General features: G+C 41.6%; 1 protein-coding gene across 1 annotated transcript in view; it reads left to right on the forward strand.

The window, feature by feature from the left end:
* Positions 1–21,460, forward strand: part of LOC127627092 (double C2-like domain-containing protein alpha) — a 70,350-nt gene that overhangs the window by 14,524 nt on the left and 34,366 nt on the right. The window contains exon 5 of the mRNA XM_052103334.1: positions 3,030–3,139. Within this exon, the coding sequence (XP_051959294.1) occupies positions 3,030–3,139 (110 nt within the window). The remainder of the gene's footprint in view (positions 1–3,029; positions 3,140–21,460) is intronic.

Genomic DNA, 21,460 nt, shown 5'->3' on the forward strand with positions numbered 1-21,460 from the left:
ACTTCAGGCTCTTTCTTCAAACTGGAAGATCTGTCGAATGCATGGCATTGTTGGATACCATATTTCAAAACATGCTCTCATGACAATAGGAGATGGCGAATCGTAAGAAATCGTACAAGTTGACTTTAACACCCATAGAGAACAACAAACAAACCAACAAATGATGAATTTAGCAAAGTTTTAACCTCTAAACCTACCCATGATTTTAATAGGAAACTACTTTTCTTTATCATGGATATGTCCTATATTTATGTTAACTCAAAAACATGATTAGTACAAAAACAAGGTTTGTGACATCATATCCTTTAAAGTAGGGATGCACCGATATGGAACATAACCAATAATTCACAGCCCATTGTGACCGATACCAATAACTTATAATAATAACCAAATATTTTTTTTTATATATTTTACCTGGAACTGTTAGATAACTAATTTAAAGGAGACCTATTATGTCCCTTTTTACAAGATGTAATATAAGTCTCAGGTGTCCCCATAATGTGTCTGTGAAGTTTCAGCTCAAAATACCCCACAGATAATGTATTATACCATGTTATAAATGTCTCTTTTTGGGTGAAATCAAAAACATGCTGATTACGTGTGTGTCTTCTTAAATGCGCTGCTGCGCCCCGCCCCCTTTCCGGAAGAGAGCTGTGCCTTTACAGCTCGTGCTTCGGTTACTACAGCAACAACAAATCAGAACCTATATGACGTAAATACCGGAGTTCAGGCAGGGCACTGAGCAGAGAAATCGGCTCGAGATTTTACGTAGCAATTGGCCCAAAAGTTGAGCGGGAGGTTGTTCGCTGTCCTTTTCTGTATATTCAACATTTTGTGGTCCCTTCTGCATAATGTGGCAGCTTATTTTATCTTATAACGGCCCGTTTCGCGGCCGGCCCGCTTGGTTCTCCCGATGGCCAGTCCGCCGGGATAATGCCCGATATGCCAGATTACAGTCCGGCTTGTCCACTGCATCTTCAGTGGCTCTGATGCCGGGAGTACACGAAAACTCTTATGTTCTCTTTTACAACCAACAAAAGAACACTTATGACACTTACAAACCTGAGATATTCTTCTTCTCACTGTATCTGCTCCAGCACGAGAAAAATGGGCAAGGCCCGCTCCAACGTGACATCACTGTAGAGCAGAAACGAAAACCATTCATTTTGACACACTGTTTTTGATGAATAGAAATATAAGAAAGAGGAGTGGGTGCACTTTTAACATGTAGGGTGGTTGTGTACACACACTGCCCACTCACATTTATGTACCATGTAAAAGTGCATTTTGCATAATAGGTCCCCTTTAAAGCTTCTCATTTGAGAAATATGTGTCATTTAAAAGCTTGGAATTTGCACTTGCTGTTATTTAAGGTTTGGCAGATGTAATGTGAACCACAAATGTGCCTATATTACAGATGTATATTAATTTGAATGACAAATAAATTACAAATTGCATAAAATGTATGGTGCCCATTTATGTGAATGTTATATGAGTGTAATCATGATGACTCACTAACAGAGAGATGGTTTAATGTATTAAACCATAATGAGGCTATAAACTGCATGAAGCAAACATAAAAAAAACAAAACACACAATACTATCTCTGTATACATAGTGTAACATTTCCAGTGTATAATTTATGAAATGTGAACACAGCAATCATAATGGGAATAGGTAATATTATACAGATTGAATATTCATGAGACATAATGTTAGAAAAGTCTCAACTCATTAAATACAACAAGCACATTTGTTTAAATCACAAACTGGTGATTTTAGCAAGCTCGAGTCACTCTGTGGGAATTATTTCAATATAAATGTACTCTGTTAGGTTGTGTTTGGACTTTAATCTCAATGCTATACTGTAAGTAACGATGTGCTATTTCCCACATTTTGTTTATGCTTATATCGCCACCAAGTAACATTCTGTGCGTGCATGTTTTGCTGCATTTTCGTTTATTGTCTCATGAAACAAACAGAATATGGGAAATGGCATGTTGTTACTTACAACAGATGACTAAAACCAGCCCCAAAACAACGTTGAAATATTCCTCACAGAGCGACATCAGCTGCAGTCTTTCTCTCACACAGAGACGTTGTGTGTGCGCACGAACATTGTCTTTGAGGCTCCCCGAGTCCCTGCCTGAAGGAAAGAAGCTGCCGGCAGTCAGTCAGAGATTATCAGCCACAAGCAAATAAATCGTAACAAATTATCGATTAATATATCTGCGGTAATCCCCATTTCGGTGCGATAATAATATTTTGATTTTCACGCTTATCGGCCAATAATGTATTGCCGGCTGATATATCGTGCTTCCCTAGTTTAAAGATATTTTAAAACTTTGTTTGAGTTAGGCAGTTGTAAGTAAACGAGATATCCCAACATGTTAGATAAACTTCTTATTATACACACCAATGTTATATACACCCCGGTGAATGCAACCTTTTAACTCAAGTTGTCTCTCACCTGATTTCGTTTCACGGGTGTGCTTCAGTGTTGCCGTCTCACGGATGTTTCATGCAGCTTGATCTACGGAGGCAGCCTTCAACAAAACCAGTTGAAATCTCGTTGGTCTAAATCAGAGAGGGATGCAAGACATGACAGTTAATAGAGTGGACTCGGGGAAAACTCTGTGTACAGTAATCCAAAATGAAATATGGCTTGACCGCGGTTCAACTGGTTTTGTTGAAGGCCCGCCTCCGACTTATGAATTGACCAATCATAGTTTAGAATTTGGGTTGGCCAATCAAATTCTAGGGATGGCCAGGGCCACCCCAGGCCACCCATCTGGACATGCCCCTGGTTTTAGTTGTGTGTATTCATGTGTCTAATTGTCATTGTTTCTTATTGCGATGTTTTGAATATGTGCAGTTTGATGGGATTAATTGCATCAGGCAATTTCAACAGACGTGTTTATGCGTCTTTGCTGAAATTATTTATTTTCTACATTGCTGAAACATATGCTTTGTGAGTTGTCTAAATTGTCTGAGCTTAAATCATATTATTTCCATATTTCCTCTTCAAGGCCAATAAACTGAAGACAAAGACTGTGAGGAATACTCTGAACCCTGTGTGGAATGAAACACTAACGTACTGTGGCATCACAGTGGAGGATATGTACAGAAAAACCCTCAGGTATATTAATCAATCGACTCTCTTTCTGTGCCACTGGCCTTCATCACCAACCATTAAAGAACATTTTTTGGTTCAATACAAGTAAAGCACAATTAACAGCATCTGAGAGCTCAAGTCCAGTCCCGTGCTCGAGCCCCTCCATTATGGACAGCACACCAAATCCATTTACCTTAAAGGTGAAATGTGTAACTTTTTTGATGTCAAAATACATTCTAATATCCTAGTTTATTGTTCATTGACAACTATACGTAAGCCATTCATGGATATACTTTCCCCAAAAGAATAAACACTGAGCTTTCAAGGCACTATCAAAACAAAGATGTTTATATTATTCAGTCCCGCTCATCCCTTTCTACATTTATGCATTTGGCAGATGATTTTATCCAAAGTGACTTACAGTGCACTTATTACAGGGTTGTGGAGTAACGGAATACATGTAATGGGATTACGTATTTAAAATACAAAATATTAGTAACTGTGTTCCTCTACAGTTACAATTTAAATAGTTGATAATCAGAATACAGTTCCATTCAAAAAGTATTTTGATTTCTGAAGATATTGCTTTGCATTTTATTGTCATTTGTTTCATTAAATTTTTAGTCTGCTTTGTTGGAATTCATCCATATAAATGATGTGATCCGATCCGACATTTATACGAGCAGAAATGGTGTAATTCTGTTTGGTGCCACTAGTAGCTCAGAAATTACACACGTCACCTTTAATGCGCTCTATGAACTAGTTAACTCGTGAAACTTCCATTTGTGAATTTAGTATTGTAAAATTGTTTTTATTATAATTTGTATTTTTACATTATTTTTTTTTCTGTGGTAACTGATAGTAAGTCACAAATGCTTACATTTTATTGAACCTGTAACATTTCACTTATCTCTCTCCTCTCATTTTCTCTCTCTTTCTCACTCATGGTGTCTCTCTCTCAGCTATAGTGACAGATTCAGGTCATTGTTGCATCTGCAAGGCATTTCATTTCACTGACCCCTGAAAAATATGAGAATTGTTTGCATGCGGCTCAGGTTTTAACCTGTGAGACATTGTGTGTGTTTTAGTACCCAGGGGCTAAAAACTGTTAATGTGTGGGTTAAATCAGATTGGAACAGACAGATGAAATGACATATTAACCTTTCTAGAAGGACACATGCAGGAATGAGTAAAGATATGGAGCTTGTATGTGTATGTGTTTCTTTGAGAGAGATAAGAGAGTCCTACCTCAATTTCACATTTGAGTATTGTTTAGCAACAGTTATAATGTTGTCCAAAGTATCAATATATTATATTAAATAACATACTACAGTATATTTACAAGCTTGTGGGGGTGTGATCAAAATTTGTTGGTAGCTCAACTTTTAAAGTATTGAACTTTTGATGCAAAGGACCAGGATACGAGTCCTGAAGAGCACAGGAGTCGACACATGAGCCGAAAGTGTTATAGAATCACTACGAAATGACGGCTGCATTTCAAGGTTTAGAGAAGGGAGGTCATTTTTGTTGATCTAAAACTTCAAAAACCTCATCTGTTTGTAAGAACATTTAACTCCCTTTTAACATCACAATGTGCACTGCAGTGATACGTGTAATGAACCATGTTTTCAGAGGTGGGTAGTAACGCACTACATTTACTCCCTTACATTTACTTGAGTAATTAAAAAATACTTTTAGAGTAGGTTTAAAAGTCGGTACTTTTTACTCTCGCCCAATTAAATTTCTAATGAATTTTTTTACTTTGACTTCTTTACATTGGCCAGCATTCCTGTTGTTACATTACTATGTTTAATTTGAATGAATGTGTAATTTATTGAGAGATTATTGAATGGGATTATTACGAGAGCGGACGTTCACACAGCTGCACGTGCTGTCATGTACTGTCACTCAAGTCATCACTGCTGCAACATCAAGCTCTTCAAAGTGAAACACTTTCTTTGCTCTGCACAGTGAAAAAAAGAATAGTTTCATAATGCAATGCCTTCATTTAACACCAAGACATGTGGATGTTTCGAGATTAAAATCACAGCTTCATTTTAAGGCATCCCATCGAGGTAAGTTTTGGCTCTAATGATAATGCAGGCTTTTCTGTGATGGGCATAGTTAATGTAACTGGCTCTTATAACATCAGTTTTTAAGTGTACATTTTTATATCAGTGCGCTTTGTCCCGCGTCCCTCATGTAATGAGCAGCATTTACCATTTACTGGAAACTATTGCAGCTACTTCTGGTGGATTAACTGTAACAATCCATGTAAACATCCAAGTTAAGTGTAAATGCCTTTTGCTCTGCTGTTCGCGTGATTGACAACTGGAGTGCGAACAGACAGCATTTCTATGTGTGCACAGCAAGGGGTGCAACGCATGTTTATGAGAGATGTTTGGGCGCAAGGTGATCGTATGGCGAAGAGAGATTGGCTGTGTCTGAAATCGTTCAATCATTCACTAATTCCTATATAGTGAATGGCAATTAGTGCACTATATCTCAGCAGTGAGTGAACGAAATGAGTGTCGGAGCTCTGGGGCTGACACAGAAACAACGTCACATATGCACTTTTAAAATACCTGGGCCTGTTATTCTTATTAAATAATATATTAATACAATAAATCTTCATTCTGTTTGTCATTTTTAATATATACTGTGTGTTAATATAAAGAGTAAACACATTTGATCAAATAAAGAGTATTTTTTCTAAATATATCTGTATGTTTTGTCTCTCTATATGTTATTATGTTATTTTAATCAAGTAATGATTTGTCAAAAAGTAATTTAATACATTAAGCATGAAATAAAACATTGCAGGAATAAAGGAAGCAGTAAACTCCCAACTCGTACATCTTCCCTGTGTTGGATTGTGGGCAATTAACCATTGTTGATTGAACATCAAATGTACACTCGAAATTAGAGTGCATTGTTGGTAAGAATGAGTGAAAAAAGTAGAGAACGAGTGGCTCACTCAAAATTCAGACACTCCTACAAAATGGCGGACACCCGAAATAGTGCACTATATAGTGGATAGAGGGTGGTTTCAGACATAGCAAGTGTCTGAACTCTGCATTTAGAGAGCAGCAGTACTGCTGTACAGAACTAATGATTAAACTGAAATAAGAATCCAAACAGGACTTTAAACGCTTTAAATTAGCAAAAATAGGCATTAATAAAGCATGATCTTGCTTTGGTTTATATTTCAGCATTATATATATAATTTCCTTGTGGGGCATTTTCACTGTAATAATTGCTAGAAATGATTCCAAACTTTCTTCCTGACAAATTCATCCAGATCTGACCAGAGCCCTTAAAGGGATATTTCAACCAAAAATTTTAATTCTCATTATTTACTCACCCTCATGCCGTCTTAGATGTGTATGATTTTCTTTCATCTGCTGAACTTAAATTAAGGTTTTTAGAAGAATTTCTCAGCTCTGTAGGTCCTCACAATGCAAGTGAATGGGTGGTAACATTTTAAAGCTAAACAAATTAATGTAAATCAGCATAAAAGTAATCCATAAGACTCCAGTGGTAAAATCAGTATCTTCAGAAGCAATATGATAAGTGTGGATGAGAAACAGAGAAACAGATCACTTTCACATTCTTCTTCTTGTGTTTTTGGTGATTCACATGCTACTCTGCATATCGCCCCCCTGCTGGGCAGGGAAAGGAATGTCTAGCAAAAAATGTCAAATATTGACCTGTTTCTCATATCACTTCTGAAGGTTTGGATTTAACTACTGGAGTCTTATGGATTACTTTTATGCTGCCTTTATGTGCTTTTTGGAGCATCAACATTTTGGCCCACAGAGCTAAAATATTATTTTAAAAATCTTAATTTCTGTTCTGCAGAAATCATCCATATCTGCGATGTTGTTCCAAACCTGTGTGACCCTTTGTATTATGTGGAACACAAAAGATGTTAGACAGAATGTTAGGTACTGACAATCTTGGTCACAATTCACTTTCAAAATATGGAGAAAAAAACAAGTAAATAGTGACTCAGGCAAACATTCTGTCTAATATCTCCTTATTTTGTTGCATGGAAGAAAGTCATACGGGTTTGGAACAACATGATGATGAATGATGAAAGAATTTCCATTAATAATAATTCTGTAGTACATGTTCAATGTGTATTATGTAATGGAATTTAGGGGAGTTAACATCTATTATGTCATTTGTGAAAGTAACGAGTTATTCACTACTTGAGAACTCTTAATTGGATACTTTCTTACTCATGTAAGTATTTATGTTAGTACTTTTACTTCTACTTGCGTAATTATTTTTTAAAGTAATTGTACTTTTACTTGAGTACAGTTTTTGGCAACGTTACACTGCTGTACAGAACTAATGATCTAAATTCTTTCAACACTGAAAACTGTAACTACACTGAAATAAGAATCCACACAGGAATTTAAAAGCTATAAAATACTATTTTGGCTATTCTACCCACCTCTGCATGTTTTGCAAAAATGTTGCCACAGAGTCACATCATTTTCATGAGATCCGGCCAAATTATGCCGTCTACCATAGCTCTCAAATTTGGTGCAACATGTTCGGGTGCAAGACACCTAAGAACCAATTGCGTGTGGCATCACTGACGTCAAACCTGGAATGACATGTCTTGATGCAACAAGTTTGAATATGTGTGAAAGTGATTTAAAAGCTATGGTGGGGGATTTTACTCTTGCAAAGTTTGTACCTTCCTTTTTCTTCCATGTCACCTCCTGCTTCATCTGTGTGTGCTGTCATACACAGTGCGTTTGTGTGTCTGTATGTTTTTAATGAGGCTCATTAAGTGTCTCTTGCTGTCGAGTCCCTGTGGGTCAGATGCTTTTTCATCACAAAGCTGCTACATTTTGACCTATGCTTTGTATGAAATCAGCAACATAATGGAGATATTAGAACAGGTCCTGACTAAATGATTTATTTTCATTCTATATTCACCTAATACAGTTCTCATAATAATCATTTTTAAATATTTCAGTGTCATTCTCTCTGTCAGTGCAAATCATAAAGCTGTTTGTGTGTCGAGAGTGTTTGAAATCTAATGCACATTCATAAGCCTTGCACACTGCCTGGGAGATGTTTATGAAACATCATAACAAAGCAGACATAATGTGACATAATGCCGCTGGAGGTTTTATATTCAACAACTCAAAACACAACACGAAGCACTGACCTGAACATATGAGTGTGTGTGTTTTTGCATCACTGGGGTTTTATTAATGTGTTTAAATGAGTGTGGACAGTATGTTAGAATGTATATAACATCAGCACTGATTTTTATTTTGCTTGTCGTAGCTGGTTTAACCTGGTCTAGCAGGTCTCCAAGCCTGACTAATTGACAGATGCCCATAACTCCTCTTAAAACATCTATCCATCCATATTCTGCCGCTTATCCGGGTCCAGGTCGTAGTGGCAGCAGACTAAGCAGGACAGCCCATACGTCATTTCCCCCGGCAACATCCTCCATCTTTTCCTGGGTGAGGACAATCCACCCTTTTCTGACAGAAAATATGGCCGCAGATTTGGAGGTGTTGACGCTCCTCCCAACCGCTTTGCATGCTGGAGGTTGCAGCCAGACGATGCCATCAATACAACATTGTCTGCAAATAGCAGCGAGGAAACCCTGGGGCCCCCAAACTGGACACTCCAATCCTTGGCTGTGCCCTAAAATCCTGTCCATGAATATCACAAACAGGATAGGTGACAAGTGACAGTCTTGGTGGAGTCCAACACCCACTGGGAACAAGCTTACTGCAGAGAATGTGGACTCTCACCGGTTATACGAGGCCCGGATGGCACACATTAGTGGCCCTGGTACCACATACTCCCTTTACAACCCCCACAAGACACCCCGGGGGACATGGCCATAAGCCTTCTCCAAGTTTACAAAACCATGAAGTCCATGAAGTTATTTAAAAAGATTGAAGATTGAGTTCAGTGTTTGCATTTCATATTGGCTTTATTGCAGTTTTAGATAAATAGATTTAGATGAAATAACAATACAGATTTTGTGGAAATGAGGCAAGTAATGAGCAGGAATCCAGAAATGCGTGAAAGTGAAAACCAGAAATTGCCAAATCCAACTCTTACACCTATTGTTTTTTTCTTTCCTTAAAATGATCTGTAAGCATTGTTCTACTACAGACAATTGTATTAATATTGATGATTATAATTCAATTTAATGGATTATGGTAGGTCAACATCTCCACCATTTTCAGGACTTTTCACACTTTGCTTAACCCCGCTTTTAAATGGTTAGTTCACCCAAAAATGGAAATTCTTTATTTAAGTGTTTTTTCAACAGAGATTTTAGAAGAATATCTCAGCTCTGTAGGTCCATACAATCCAAGTGAATGGTGACCAGAACTCCAAAAGCTCCAAAATGCAGATAAAGTTCATCAGACTCCAGTGGTTTAATCAATGTTTCCTGAAACAATCCAGTTGGTTTTGAGTGAGAACAGACCAAAATATAACTCCTTTTTCACTCTACATTTTGAAAGCGATCATGATTTTAAGCTTGTTTACACTTCCTATAGAGCCATCTAGCGCTCTGCGCATGCATCAAGTGCTAGGAAGTGTGATTGGGCTTGAAATCATGATCGTGCCTAGAGACCGCAATGACAAAATGTACAGTGAAAAAGGTTAAACCACTGTAAGTCTGATAAATTATCCCTTTTTGGTGCTTCAAAGGCCTGGCACCATTCACTTGCATTGTATGGACCTACAGAGCTGAGATATTCTTCTAAAAATTATTCTATTTGTTTGTGTTCAGCAGCAGAAAGAAAGTCATACACATCCGGGATGGCATGAGGGGGAGTAAATTATGAATATATTACCTTTTTGGGTGAACTATCCCTTTAACCCCTGGTAAAACTATGTTTCACACTTGTAATTTTGAAAGTATGATAGCACCACATTTGTGTGGTTTACTCTGAATTGCTGTGCCAAAGGTGTCAGAGTTTGTGAAGGCAAGAGGTGAGAAAGTCAGGATCCAAATGCAAAACTTTAATTATGAACAAAAGAGAATACAACAATGAAGGAAATCTCTTGGAAAAAGATCACTCAAAAAAGGAAAAACAAACTCTACAGCTGTATGCTGGCTAACATTGCTCTACATACAAATCATGAGCAAAGAACAAAGGGGTATAACACACGGGCTAATAAGGCAACAAGGAACACCTGGGATACAAATTAGGGCAATAGACATGAAGGCAGGCATAACAGAGGAAGGATAAAAAATAAAACTACAAACTAAAAGTCTCTTAAAAGATCAAAATGTGTGACAAAAGGTATACAGTGTGAAACAATGTGTTGTTAGAATGTTACAGAAAGTTGTTTTGCAACCAGGTTTGTGAGGGTTACTTTTAACATTTATTCCACTCCAGATTACAGAACACATGCTGTAAAATGTCATTTGTAACGTATTTGGATTACTTCTTCAGCACTGGTAGATTTGTTTCACTTGTTTTTAAACAAGTGAAAAATGCAAAAACAATCTGCCAGTACAGTAAAAAAAAAACTATTTATAAAAAATTATATAGGCTCTGAAAAAGCCTAAATATCTTATGCAGAGTTACTTCTCAAGTAAATTTATTTTAAGGATTTATTAGATTTTTTTTTTTTACAGGAAAAACATTTATTATTAAGAGTAATATTTTTGCAGTACAGGCACTAATATCAATGGTATTACTAGAGGGAAAAGAGTTTCTTGATATAATTCCTTGTAAAAATAATCATGACTGGTAACAGGTGCATCTAATGGCTACAAATAACATTTTACATTGACATAATGCTAAATGTTCACATGGAATTTACACAAGGAACTATTTCTGATACTCCAAACTTACTTCAAAACCCCAAAGAGTTTACACAACAACATCATCTTCTGATCTTTTGTGTATTCTGTTCATAGAATTAAGCAGAGAATCTATTATTTGTAGCTTTTTTATTCGTTTCTATATGATGCTACAGGCTTCAATGGTTAGTATGTCTCATATAAGCATCCTTTATTCTTGTAAAAATATCCAAACCGCATACATATTTGCAAATCATATAGCCTTGTAATCGTGTATTTATATTTAATCTGTCAGAGCGCTTCTACCTCTTTTTGTTGTTGTTGTTGTTGCAATAGATCCTCAATGGTGTCAGATCCACCTTTACACTAATACAAATTTGAGAGCGCTCTCTGTCAGCTCGTATGAATGTAGCACATCAGTTAAAGGAATAGTTCACATGCAGGCAGCGTTTTATGAATGGGTCATGTTCTCAGTGCGAGAATATAGCCAAAGCCACTTCAACCGCCCCCCCCGTGTTGCTCCTTCTTCCCATGTATTGAGGATGACCCGGCTGGCGAGCGATGAAGCCAATTTGGGGATGACGACCGGCTCGGTTGAACCACCCGCCTCCCCGGCATGCTTGCTTCCGTCCGAGCTCGGGATGAGTGCGGCTCACCTCGCGGCCAGTCGGCATTCTCCCTTGAGCCCCCGGAATTGGATGACGACATCGCCGCTGCATCGGAGAGCATCACAGCGGCGTCTGATGCTGATGACTCCTCTGGGCTGCCATCTTTAGGTCTGCTTACCCAGTCTCCCCGGCCAAGCCTGTTCCCCTCCTGGGATCTCTCAGTGGTCCTCTCGGGCCTTCAGAGTCCCCCCTTCGAGCCGCTGGACTCAGTTGAGCTCAAGGCCCTCTACTTGAAGATGGACCTCCTGATAGCGCTAGCTTACGTCAAGAGGGTTGGGGCCCTGCAAGCGTTCTCTGTCAGCGACACTTGCTTGGAGCTCGGTCCGGCACATACTCATGTTATCCTGAGACCGCGACTGGGCTACGTGCCCAAGGTTCCTACGACCCCCTTCAGGGAACAGGTCGTGAACCTGCAAGCAAGCTGCCCCGGGAGGAGGCAGACCCAGCCTTCTCATTGCTGTGTCCGGTATGTGCTTTGCGTATCTATTTGGACCGCACGTAGAGCTCTAGATGTTCTGAGCAGCTCTTTGTCTGCTTCGGTGGATGGCAGAAAGGGAGCGCCTTCTCCAAACTGAGGCTGGCCATTGGGTCATCGACGCCATTTCCTTGGCCTTCAAGACTCAGGCCGTGCCCGCCCCATTGCGGGTTCGATCACACTCGACGAGAAGTGTGGCATCCTCGTGGGCACTGGCCAACGGCACCTACCTAGCAGACACCTCCAGAGCAGCGGGCAGGGCAACACCCAATACCTTTGCGAGATTTTACAATCTCAGGGTTAAATGTGTCTTGTCCCGTGTTTTGTCAGGTCCGAGCCATTAGAACTCGTTAATGCAGAACAGCCGACCGGGTGTTCCGCTTGCACCCAGTGCCCTTCACCAAGTTGATCCAGTGCACTTTCTCTCCCAGGTTTGCCACTAAGCGTCGCTTCCTGGATGTTCTTCCTCCCTAGCCTTCTGGCCTGCAAATTCAGTGGAGAAATTTGTGACCAGACCCACTATGCAGCCACAAGTGTTCTGTACTGAGGTAGGACTCCACAGGCTTAATTCCATCTTCAGGCAACGACTTGTGAATGTATTTTCCATGGTACAGTCCCCCTGTCGGCGGACCCGCATCTCCGGGGGAACGAGACGTTGTGTCCCTTCTGCCACAGCACTAGACCTACCACTGTAAACGGCCGTACCTTATTCTCGGCTCCCCAGTGCAAAATCCTGACTGACAGCCACATGCCCACTTCCCTTTATACCCATATGTCCGGGAGTGGGACTTGCAAATTCTGTCTGCCAAGTCAAGTCAAGTCAAGTCAAGTGGTTTTTATTGTCGTTTCAACCATATACAGTTAGTACAGTACACAGCAAAACGAGACAACGTTCCTCCAGGACCATGGTGCTACATAAAAACAACAAAGGACCAACATAGGACCACATGAGACTACACAACGAAATCAAATACCTATATAAACTACCTATATATACCTATATAAAGTGCACGTGCAAACATGTGCAAAAAGTACAGGACAGTACAACAAATTACTGACAATGAACAGGACAATAGACAGTGCAGCGCCGACCAGTACTCAGTAGTGCAAAAAGATGACAGTTTCTAAAATGTAAACATAACATACTATGAGATAATGTTCTATGCACATAGCAGTTATTGAGGTAGCAGACAGTTATAAAGTGACAGTTATTAAAGTGCAACTCAGGACACGTGTGTGTCAAACCAGTCTCTGAGTATTGAGAAGTCTGATGGCTTGGGGAAGAAGCTGTTACACAGTCTGGCCGTGAGGGCCCGAATGCTTCGGTACCTCTTGCCAGACGGGAGGAGGGTAAAGAGTTTGTGTGAGGGGTGTGTGGGGTCGTCCACAATGCTGGTTGCTTTGTGGATACAGTGTTTTTTGTAAATGTCTTTGATGGAGGGAAGAGAGACCCCAATGATCTTCTCAGCTGTCCTCACTATCCTCTGCAGGGCTTTGCGGTCCGAAGCGGTGCAGGTCCCAAACCAGGCAGTGATGCAGCTGCTCAGGGTGCTCTCAATAGTCCCTCTATAGAATGTAGTGAGGATGGGGGTTGGGAGATGTGCTTTCCTCAGCCTTCGAAGAAAGTAGAGACGCTGCTGGGCTTTCTTGGTGATAGAGCTGGTGTTGAGGGACCAGGTGAGGTTCTCCGCCAGGTGAACACCAAGGAATTTGGTGCTCTTGACGATCTCCACAGAGGAGCCGTCGATGTTCAGCGGAGTGTGTTCACCTTGTGCTCTCCTAAAGTCAACAACCATCTCTTTTGTTTTGTCGACATTCAGGGACAGGTTGTTGGCTCTACACCGGTTCGTCAGCCGCTGCACCTCCTCTCTGTATGCTGACTCGTTGTTCTTGCTGATGAGACCCACCACGGTCGTGTCATCGGCGAACTTGATGATGTGATTCGAGCTGTGCATTGCTGCACAGTCGTGAGTCAGCAGAGTGAACAACAGTGGACTGAGCACACAGCCCTGGGGGCCCCAGTGCTCAGTGTGGTGGTGGTGGAGATGCTGTTCCCGATCCGGACTGACTGAGGTCTCCCAGTCAGGAAGTCCAGGATCCAGTTGCAGAGGGAGGTGTCCAGGCCCAGCAGGTTCAGCTTTCCAATCAGGTGCTGGGGAATGATTGTGTTGAATGCTGAGCTGAAATCTATGAACAGCATTCGAACGTATGAGTCCTTATTGTCTAGGTGGGTGAGGGCCAGATGGAGGGTTGTGGTGATGGCATCGTCCGTTGAGCGGTTTGAACGATACGCAAACTGCAGTGGGTCTAGTGAGGGGGCAGCTGGGTCTTAATCTGCCTCATGACGAGCCTCTCGAAGCACTTCATGATGATGGGTGTAAGTGCGACGGGACGGTAGTCATTGAGGCAGGACACTGAAGACTTCTTTGGCATGGGGATGATGGTGGTGGCCTTGAAGCACGTTGGAACAACGGCGCTGCTCAGAGAGATGTTGAAGATGTCGGTAAGAACATCTGCTAGCTGGTCTGCACATCCTCTGAGCACTCTGCCAGGAATGTTGTCTGGTTCAGCAGCCTTCCGTGGGTTGACTCTACGTAGAGTTTTCCTCACATCTGCCGTGGTAAGACAGAGCACCTGGTCGTTGGGAGGAGGGGTGGACTTCCTCGCCATCACGTCGTTCTGCACTTCAAACCGAGCGTAGAAGTCGTTCAGCGCATCTGGAAGGGAGGCATCTTTGTCACAGGCAACTGATGTTGTCCTGTAGTTGGTGATGGCCTGGATGCCCTGCCACATGCGCCGCGTGTCACCGCTGTCCTGGAAGTGACTGTGGATTCTCTGGGCGTGTGCGCGCTTTGCCTCTCTGATTGCCCGTGACAGTTTGGCCCTAGCTGTTCTTAGGGCTGCCTTATCGCCTGCTCTGAAGGCGGAGTCTCGGGACCTCAGCAGCGTGCGCACCTCCGCAGTCATCCACGGCTTCTGGTTGGAGCGTGTGGTGATGGTCTTGGAGAAAGTGACATCATCAATGCACTTGCTGATGTAGCTGGTCACTGATGCTGTGTATTCCTCCAAGTTGGTAGAATCGCCATATGTTGCAGCCTCCCTGAACATGTGCCAGTCAGTACACAAAACAGTCCTGAAGAGCAGAGATGGCTCCTGCTGGCCAGGTTTTCACCTGCTTCTGAAGCGGTTTTGTGCGTCTGACGAGCGGTCTGTATGCTGGAATTAACATAACAGAGATGTGGTCTGAGTAGCCGAGGTGGGGGCTGGGCTCCGCCCAGTACACGCCTGGGATGTTTGTGTAAACAAGATCAAGCGTGTTCGCCCCTCTCGTTGCAAAGTCCACATACTGATGGAATTTAGGGAGCACTGTCTTGAGATTTGCATGGTTGAAATCTCCGGCGACAATAAACAGTCCGTCGGGGTGAGCGTTCTGCAGTTCGCTCATAGCCCCATACAGTTCACAGAGCGCTTCCTTAGCGTTAGCGCTGGGGAATGTAAACTCGGTTATGCAAACAGTGGTGAATTCCCGTGGTAGATAAAAGGTCTGCATCTAACAGTCACAAGCTCCAACAGCGATGAACAGTAACTAGAGACTAGCATAGAGTTCTTGCACCATTCCGTGTTGATGTAAACACACAAGCCACCACCGCGAGTCTTACCGCAGAGAGCTGTATTTCTGTCGGCACGAAACGAGGCGAGCCCGTCTAGCTGAATGGCGGCATCCGGAACTCTGTCGCTGAGCCACGTCTCCGTGAAAACAAAGACGCAGCAGTCTCTAAACTCACGCTGCGTAGCCTGCTGGAGTCGGATATAGTCCAGTTTATTGTCCAGTGAGCAAACATTTGAGAGCAGGATAGACGGGAGAGCCGGCCGGCTAGGGTTTGTTTTAGCCTAGCATGGACCCCGCCCTCTTTCGCGCTTCCGCTTTCTCGCACACCGCTTACGACGTCCTCTCCCCAGCCACCGGCATCAGGCGACGCCGAGGGCTGGAGGCCTGGTCTCCGCAGCAAGTCGAGTACGCGTAGCGCCTCCTGCAGGTCATCATGCAGCTTGGTTTTTGCATGAGTCTTATATTTGAGTAGTGTCTGGCAATGGTAGATCACGAACACTGGTTGCTCCGATGTCCATGTGTTGCAAAAGTCGGGCTTTTTTAACAAAAATAGCACCATTGTGGATCCGGAGTGGCCGCTGCGTGCTACCGCGCCGCCATCTTGGATCATTTCAATGATTTCAACCAATTTCACATTGGCCTTTTCTCAAGTTCAGAGGTATGCGAGGCTCCCAAGGAAGACCACTTGTGTCACTTCATTCGACACAACGTCTGGTTCCCTCCCTCAGGGAACGGAGGTTACAACAGTAACCTTGACGTTTTCAGCAAAAGAAACAACATTTTTGGCTACATTAGAGCCCATTATAATGATTCACATTGCATGCGTTCACATACATGCATTTCTAGCACTAATCTCTATCAAGTTGTGCATCAATCTGAAACCCCATTCATCATTATTTATTTAATTAAATGATGTGATCATCATTAACTTTTGGTGTCTCAACAAGGTTACGACAGGACAGCCCGTAACGAAGCATTTAAGTTGTAATTTATAACGATCAATCTAAGTGCTGTTTTGGGAAACAGGCGTTCTCTATGTAAAATAACAAGCAGCGTTAATTAAGGTTATTATAAAAGTTTAAGTTGCAGCATTGCGATGGACTGGCGACCTGTCCAGGGTGTCCCCCGCCTTTCGCCCAATGTTAGCTGGGATAGGCTCCAGCCCCCCGCGACCCTGTACACAGGATAAGCGGTTGACGATGGATCGATGGATGAAGTTGCAGCATATATATATATATATATATATATATATATATATATATATATATATATACACAAACACAACAAAGTGGTAGCTCATTCAAATAATCACTTTAACTGCTTTTTATTTTTTTTGCCAGCTTTGGCAAATCTAATCAAAAGTCAAGTAGTTTTCGACTATAGTCCTTCTGCAGAGGTGGTCATTGTTGTAGTCTGGTAACTTCTAAGCAAAATTTTGTTATCTGATAAAGTGATAAAAACCTGTGCACCTCATAAGAGCTGCCAGCCAATCAGAATGGATTTTCTGACATCTCTTGCAGATTTCATGCCGTCTGAGACTAACCCTTAGCACTGGCCAAATTAAATTCACCTTCCAACATTCTTGATTTAATTGTTTCATGTTTTACAAGTACAGAAACTGAAATAGTGCCTAATAATCAATCCCATATCCATACTACATTTTGAAATGGCATACTTATATTATTTGAATATTCATGTTCAGATAAATTCTAGCCATTTCTGAAACTCCAACACACCAAAGAATATGCATTTACATTATTTAATTTCATTACAGGATCTGTCCAGTCTAAATGTGCTGATCTCTTTGGCCAGTTTGTCCAGTGTTTGTCTTCTCAAAATTCAAAAAAGGTGGAAATACTGACAAACGTGGACGTTGTTTGTAACCTTGTCGAGGAGCCAAAATGTATAACCTAACTATTACAGAATTTAATTAAAGAAATTAGGCATCATTATACATCATGCAATTTGTTACTCTCATGTAAAAGACTATAGGCCAGCTGATTTGAACCAGCCACTGGAGGAAGGAAGAAGAGCAGGAGGAAGGGAGAGAGGCAATCTCTCATTGGACACTCTCGCTCTAATTTCTTTTGTTAACCATAGTTTAATTATTTATTAAAACATATTTATATAACTTCTTTGTCACATTACTTACATATGTCTTCTTAAATAATCTGTTTAATAAGAACGTGCCATTACATTTATGCTCATCAAAGAAGGCTAATATAAAGTTATACTGTATTACGTGTCTTGTGAATTTAGACCTGTCTGCGGAGACTGCCTATTGATTTCGTTGCGATTTTTTCAACACTATTTTATCTTCTGAAATAGTTTACAATGGCTTTCCAATTATACAAATTTTTGTGTTTTATTACATTGGTTTTAGTAAATACAAATATGTGTGTGTGTATCTGAGTTCTTGTTCATTGTAAATATTGCAATGGCCGCCCTGAAACTACGATGCGAGCACCGCCTACACTGCACAAAACACATGTGTAATGAGCGGAGTGAGAGCTTTATATCTCTTGACATTTAGCTTAATTTATGTACGTTGTTTTGCAGCATGTTCTTTGCATGCCATTTCTTTCTAAGCTGCCATTGCTTCTAAGTTCTAAAACTGAAAAGGAGAGCGCTCCCAGAAAGTGCATCGATCATGAGAAACAAAGGCTGCGTGCTTTTTCCGATAACAATGGGCCTTAGCTCTTAACGTGTTGGCAGGCTTGTTTGATGTGCACAATAGGTCAGTGGAAGCACTAACATATGGTAAATGTACAAACATTAACTGATTAAGCGGAGATCTGCGTTTTGCGCCAAAACTGATCATCAGTACATAACCATGTGCGCGTGACAGCACCCTTCTGTGTCAGAGAAGAAGATGAGCAGTTTGTAAAGAGAAGGAATACGGGAAGACGCACAAAGATAGACAATTTCCCTGAAGATCCAGTATAACATCGACATCATTCCATCTGAATTTAATGCTGTATCATGCGGCCAATTTGTACCAACTCGTGCACAAAGTTAGGCCTATTGTTTAATGATTTATGCCTAATAAATTCTTAATTAATTTATTTATTTTTATTGTAATATATTATTTTATTTCATTAGCTTTTTTTTCTTGTTTCTGCTCATTTCTTTTCAAATTGAAAAACATACTATCAAAATGTACATGGCTGTTCTCTCTACCTGTAGCTTTGGTCTTCAGCAGTCAACCCCAGATTGCATTACACCAACTACTGGTGAGAACGAACAGCATCAGGTGGAGATTTTGCATCGTACTCTGCTGCTTTTCCTGCAGTTCCCAGATGTGGAAGGTTGAATTTCCAACTGAATTTGACACACTGAATTTGAGGAAGTACATTTTGTTAAGCGAAATAAAACAGGCTGAATTTTATCTTTTGAAAAATCTAGATGGTATTTTCAACTGAATATTTTGGAAATTAACTTTGGAAGTTGAATATTTACTGTTGAATTTTTAATAATGCAGGGCTCCAGACTGCGACTAAAATGGTCACAAATGCGACCAAAAATAATTGATTGCAAACTTAACAGTATTCAAAGCGCTTTACACTGTGACTCATTCACCCATTCACACACACACCAATGGCGGCAGAGCTGCCATGCAAGGTGCTAGCCTGCCACTGGGAGTAACTTGGGGTTCAGTGTCTTGCCCAAGGACACTTCGGCATGTGGAGTCATGTGGGCCAGGATTTGAACCACCAACCAAATGCGCATTGTGGCCGACCCCGCTCTACCAACTGAGCCACAGCCACCCACACTACCTGACAGAGCTCTATCTTCTTCAAAAAACATCTTCTTTTGTGTTCTACTGAAGAAAGACAGTCATATACATTTGGGATGGCATCAGGGTAAATGAATGAGAGAATTTTTGGGTGAACTATTCCTTTAACACATTCCATTTTACCCGCTGTTCAAACTCTCCTTAGATCACTTCAATTAAAAGCATGTTTTCCAAATGAATACACTAAATATAAATTTAAACAAATGACAATATAATGCAAAGCAATCTCTTCATTTTACTAAATACTTTTTGAACATAACTGCATTCTGATTACCAATGATTTAAATTGTAACTGTAGTGAATACAGTTACTCATATTTTGTATTTGTAAAGGGAACATGAGGGAAAGGAGAAGGCGAGAACCGGCTTGACAATATAAATAATAGTTTAATGAGAAACTTAAACAAAAGACACAAACAAACATGACAGACATGTCCGTAAACAATCTCTCTCTCCGGCACCATCTTCCGCAGTCGGCCTTTATCCCTCTCGGAGGCTTGATTCTCTCAGGCCAGGGGACCCCGGCATGACGTATACCCCCCCTTTCCCTGGGGAGGGGCGTGCCTTCCGCCCCGTCTGCCGGCAGGTCATCCCGGTCTATCTGGATGAGGGAGGGGACAAGGGGAGGGAAACTCTCAGGTGGACGACAGCCACTCCTCCCCGGTCAGACCGGAGTGAGACCCACGACCCCTGGCGGACAGACCGCCCATCCGAATCCCCTGCGACTCGTGGGGACACTCCTCCACCCCTGGCAGCGGCCCTACCGCTCCAGGTGGTCGGGTAGTCACTTCCCTCCTCCCCTCATGGACGGCTCTTCTTTCGACCCCTCCGTGTTTCTGGGGGATGGCAGGGCTCTTCTCCGCCCCTGGCAATGGCTCCATCGTTCCAGGCGGTCGGGGAGTCCAGTCCCCCACTCGCCTCGTGGACGGCAGCCGTTCACTGCGTCCGGGCGTTCAGGCTACTCCATCCCCTGGCGGATGGCAGTGACGCTCCCCCGGGTGGACGGCAGTGTCGAGGACTCCGCGACGGGCATCTCTCCTCCTTCCCGGTTTTCGGCACCAGTGAAAGGGATATAAGGGAAGGAGGAGGCAAGAACAGGCTTGACAATATAAATAATAGATTTAATGAGAAACTTAAACAAAAGACACAAACATACATGACGAACATGTCCGTAAATTATCTCTCTCTCCCACACCTTCTTCCGCAGTCGGCCTTTATCCCTCTCGGAGGCTTAATTAGCCTGATAAGAAACCGGGTTTGTAGAATCACGACCCGGCCCCGCCCTCCGCCCTGCCACAGTATTTTAAATACTTTATGCGGTTACATGTATTCTGTTTCCCAACCCTGTTAGCAACACCCAGCCAATCATATAATGCGTCAGTGCTTACCTCATTTAATATCCATGTGGTTTACGTTCTCTGTCTGAGGGAAGAATCTGTCAAATGTCAAACACTGATTGCAAACACAATAATTAGTATGATAGACATTATTGTACAGTAAGTGTTTTTGTGGTATGTACAAAGACATTTCCACAGAAGAGCAGCTCCATCTATTTTGAGCGGTTTAGCTCAGCAAGCGTTGCTACTGACAACACAAATGTGCAAATAAGATAATTAGCACAGGGTTTTCGACTGTACATTTTGAAACCTTGGAACATGAATACCCAGGATTAATTATTAACCCAGGGTAAATTATGAACAGTGTGAAACATAAAACAAGATAACCCAGGATTTAGTTTACCCAGGGTTAAGGATGAGACTGGGTTAACAAGTTCAAGTGTGAAAATCCCTATAGTGTACTAGTGTATGATTCACCATTGATACACCCAAAAGCCAAAACATTATAAACACTCACAGATGAAGGGAATAAAGTTGATAATCTCCTAACAAGACCACATGTCATGGTCTGGGTAGATTAGATGGTAAGTGAACAAATCAGTTCTCGTAGACAATGTGTTGAATGCAGGAGAAATGGGCAGGAGTAA

This window comes from Xyrauchen texanus, chromosome 33 (assembly GCF_025860055.1).
Source record: "Xyrauchen texanus isolate HMW12.3.18 chromosome 33, RBS_HiC_50CHRs, whole genome shotgun sequence".
In the NCBI taxonomy this organism is placed as follows: domain Eukaryota; kingdom Metazoa; phylum Chordata; class Actinopteri; order Cypriniformes; family Catostomidae; genus Xyrauchen; species Xyrauchen texanus.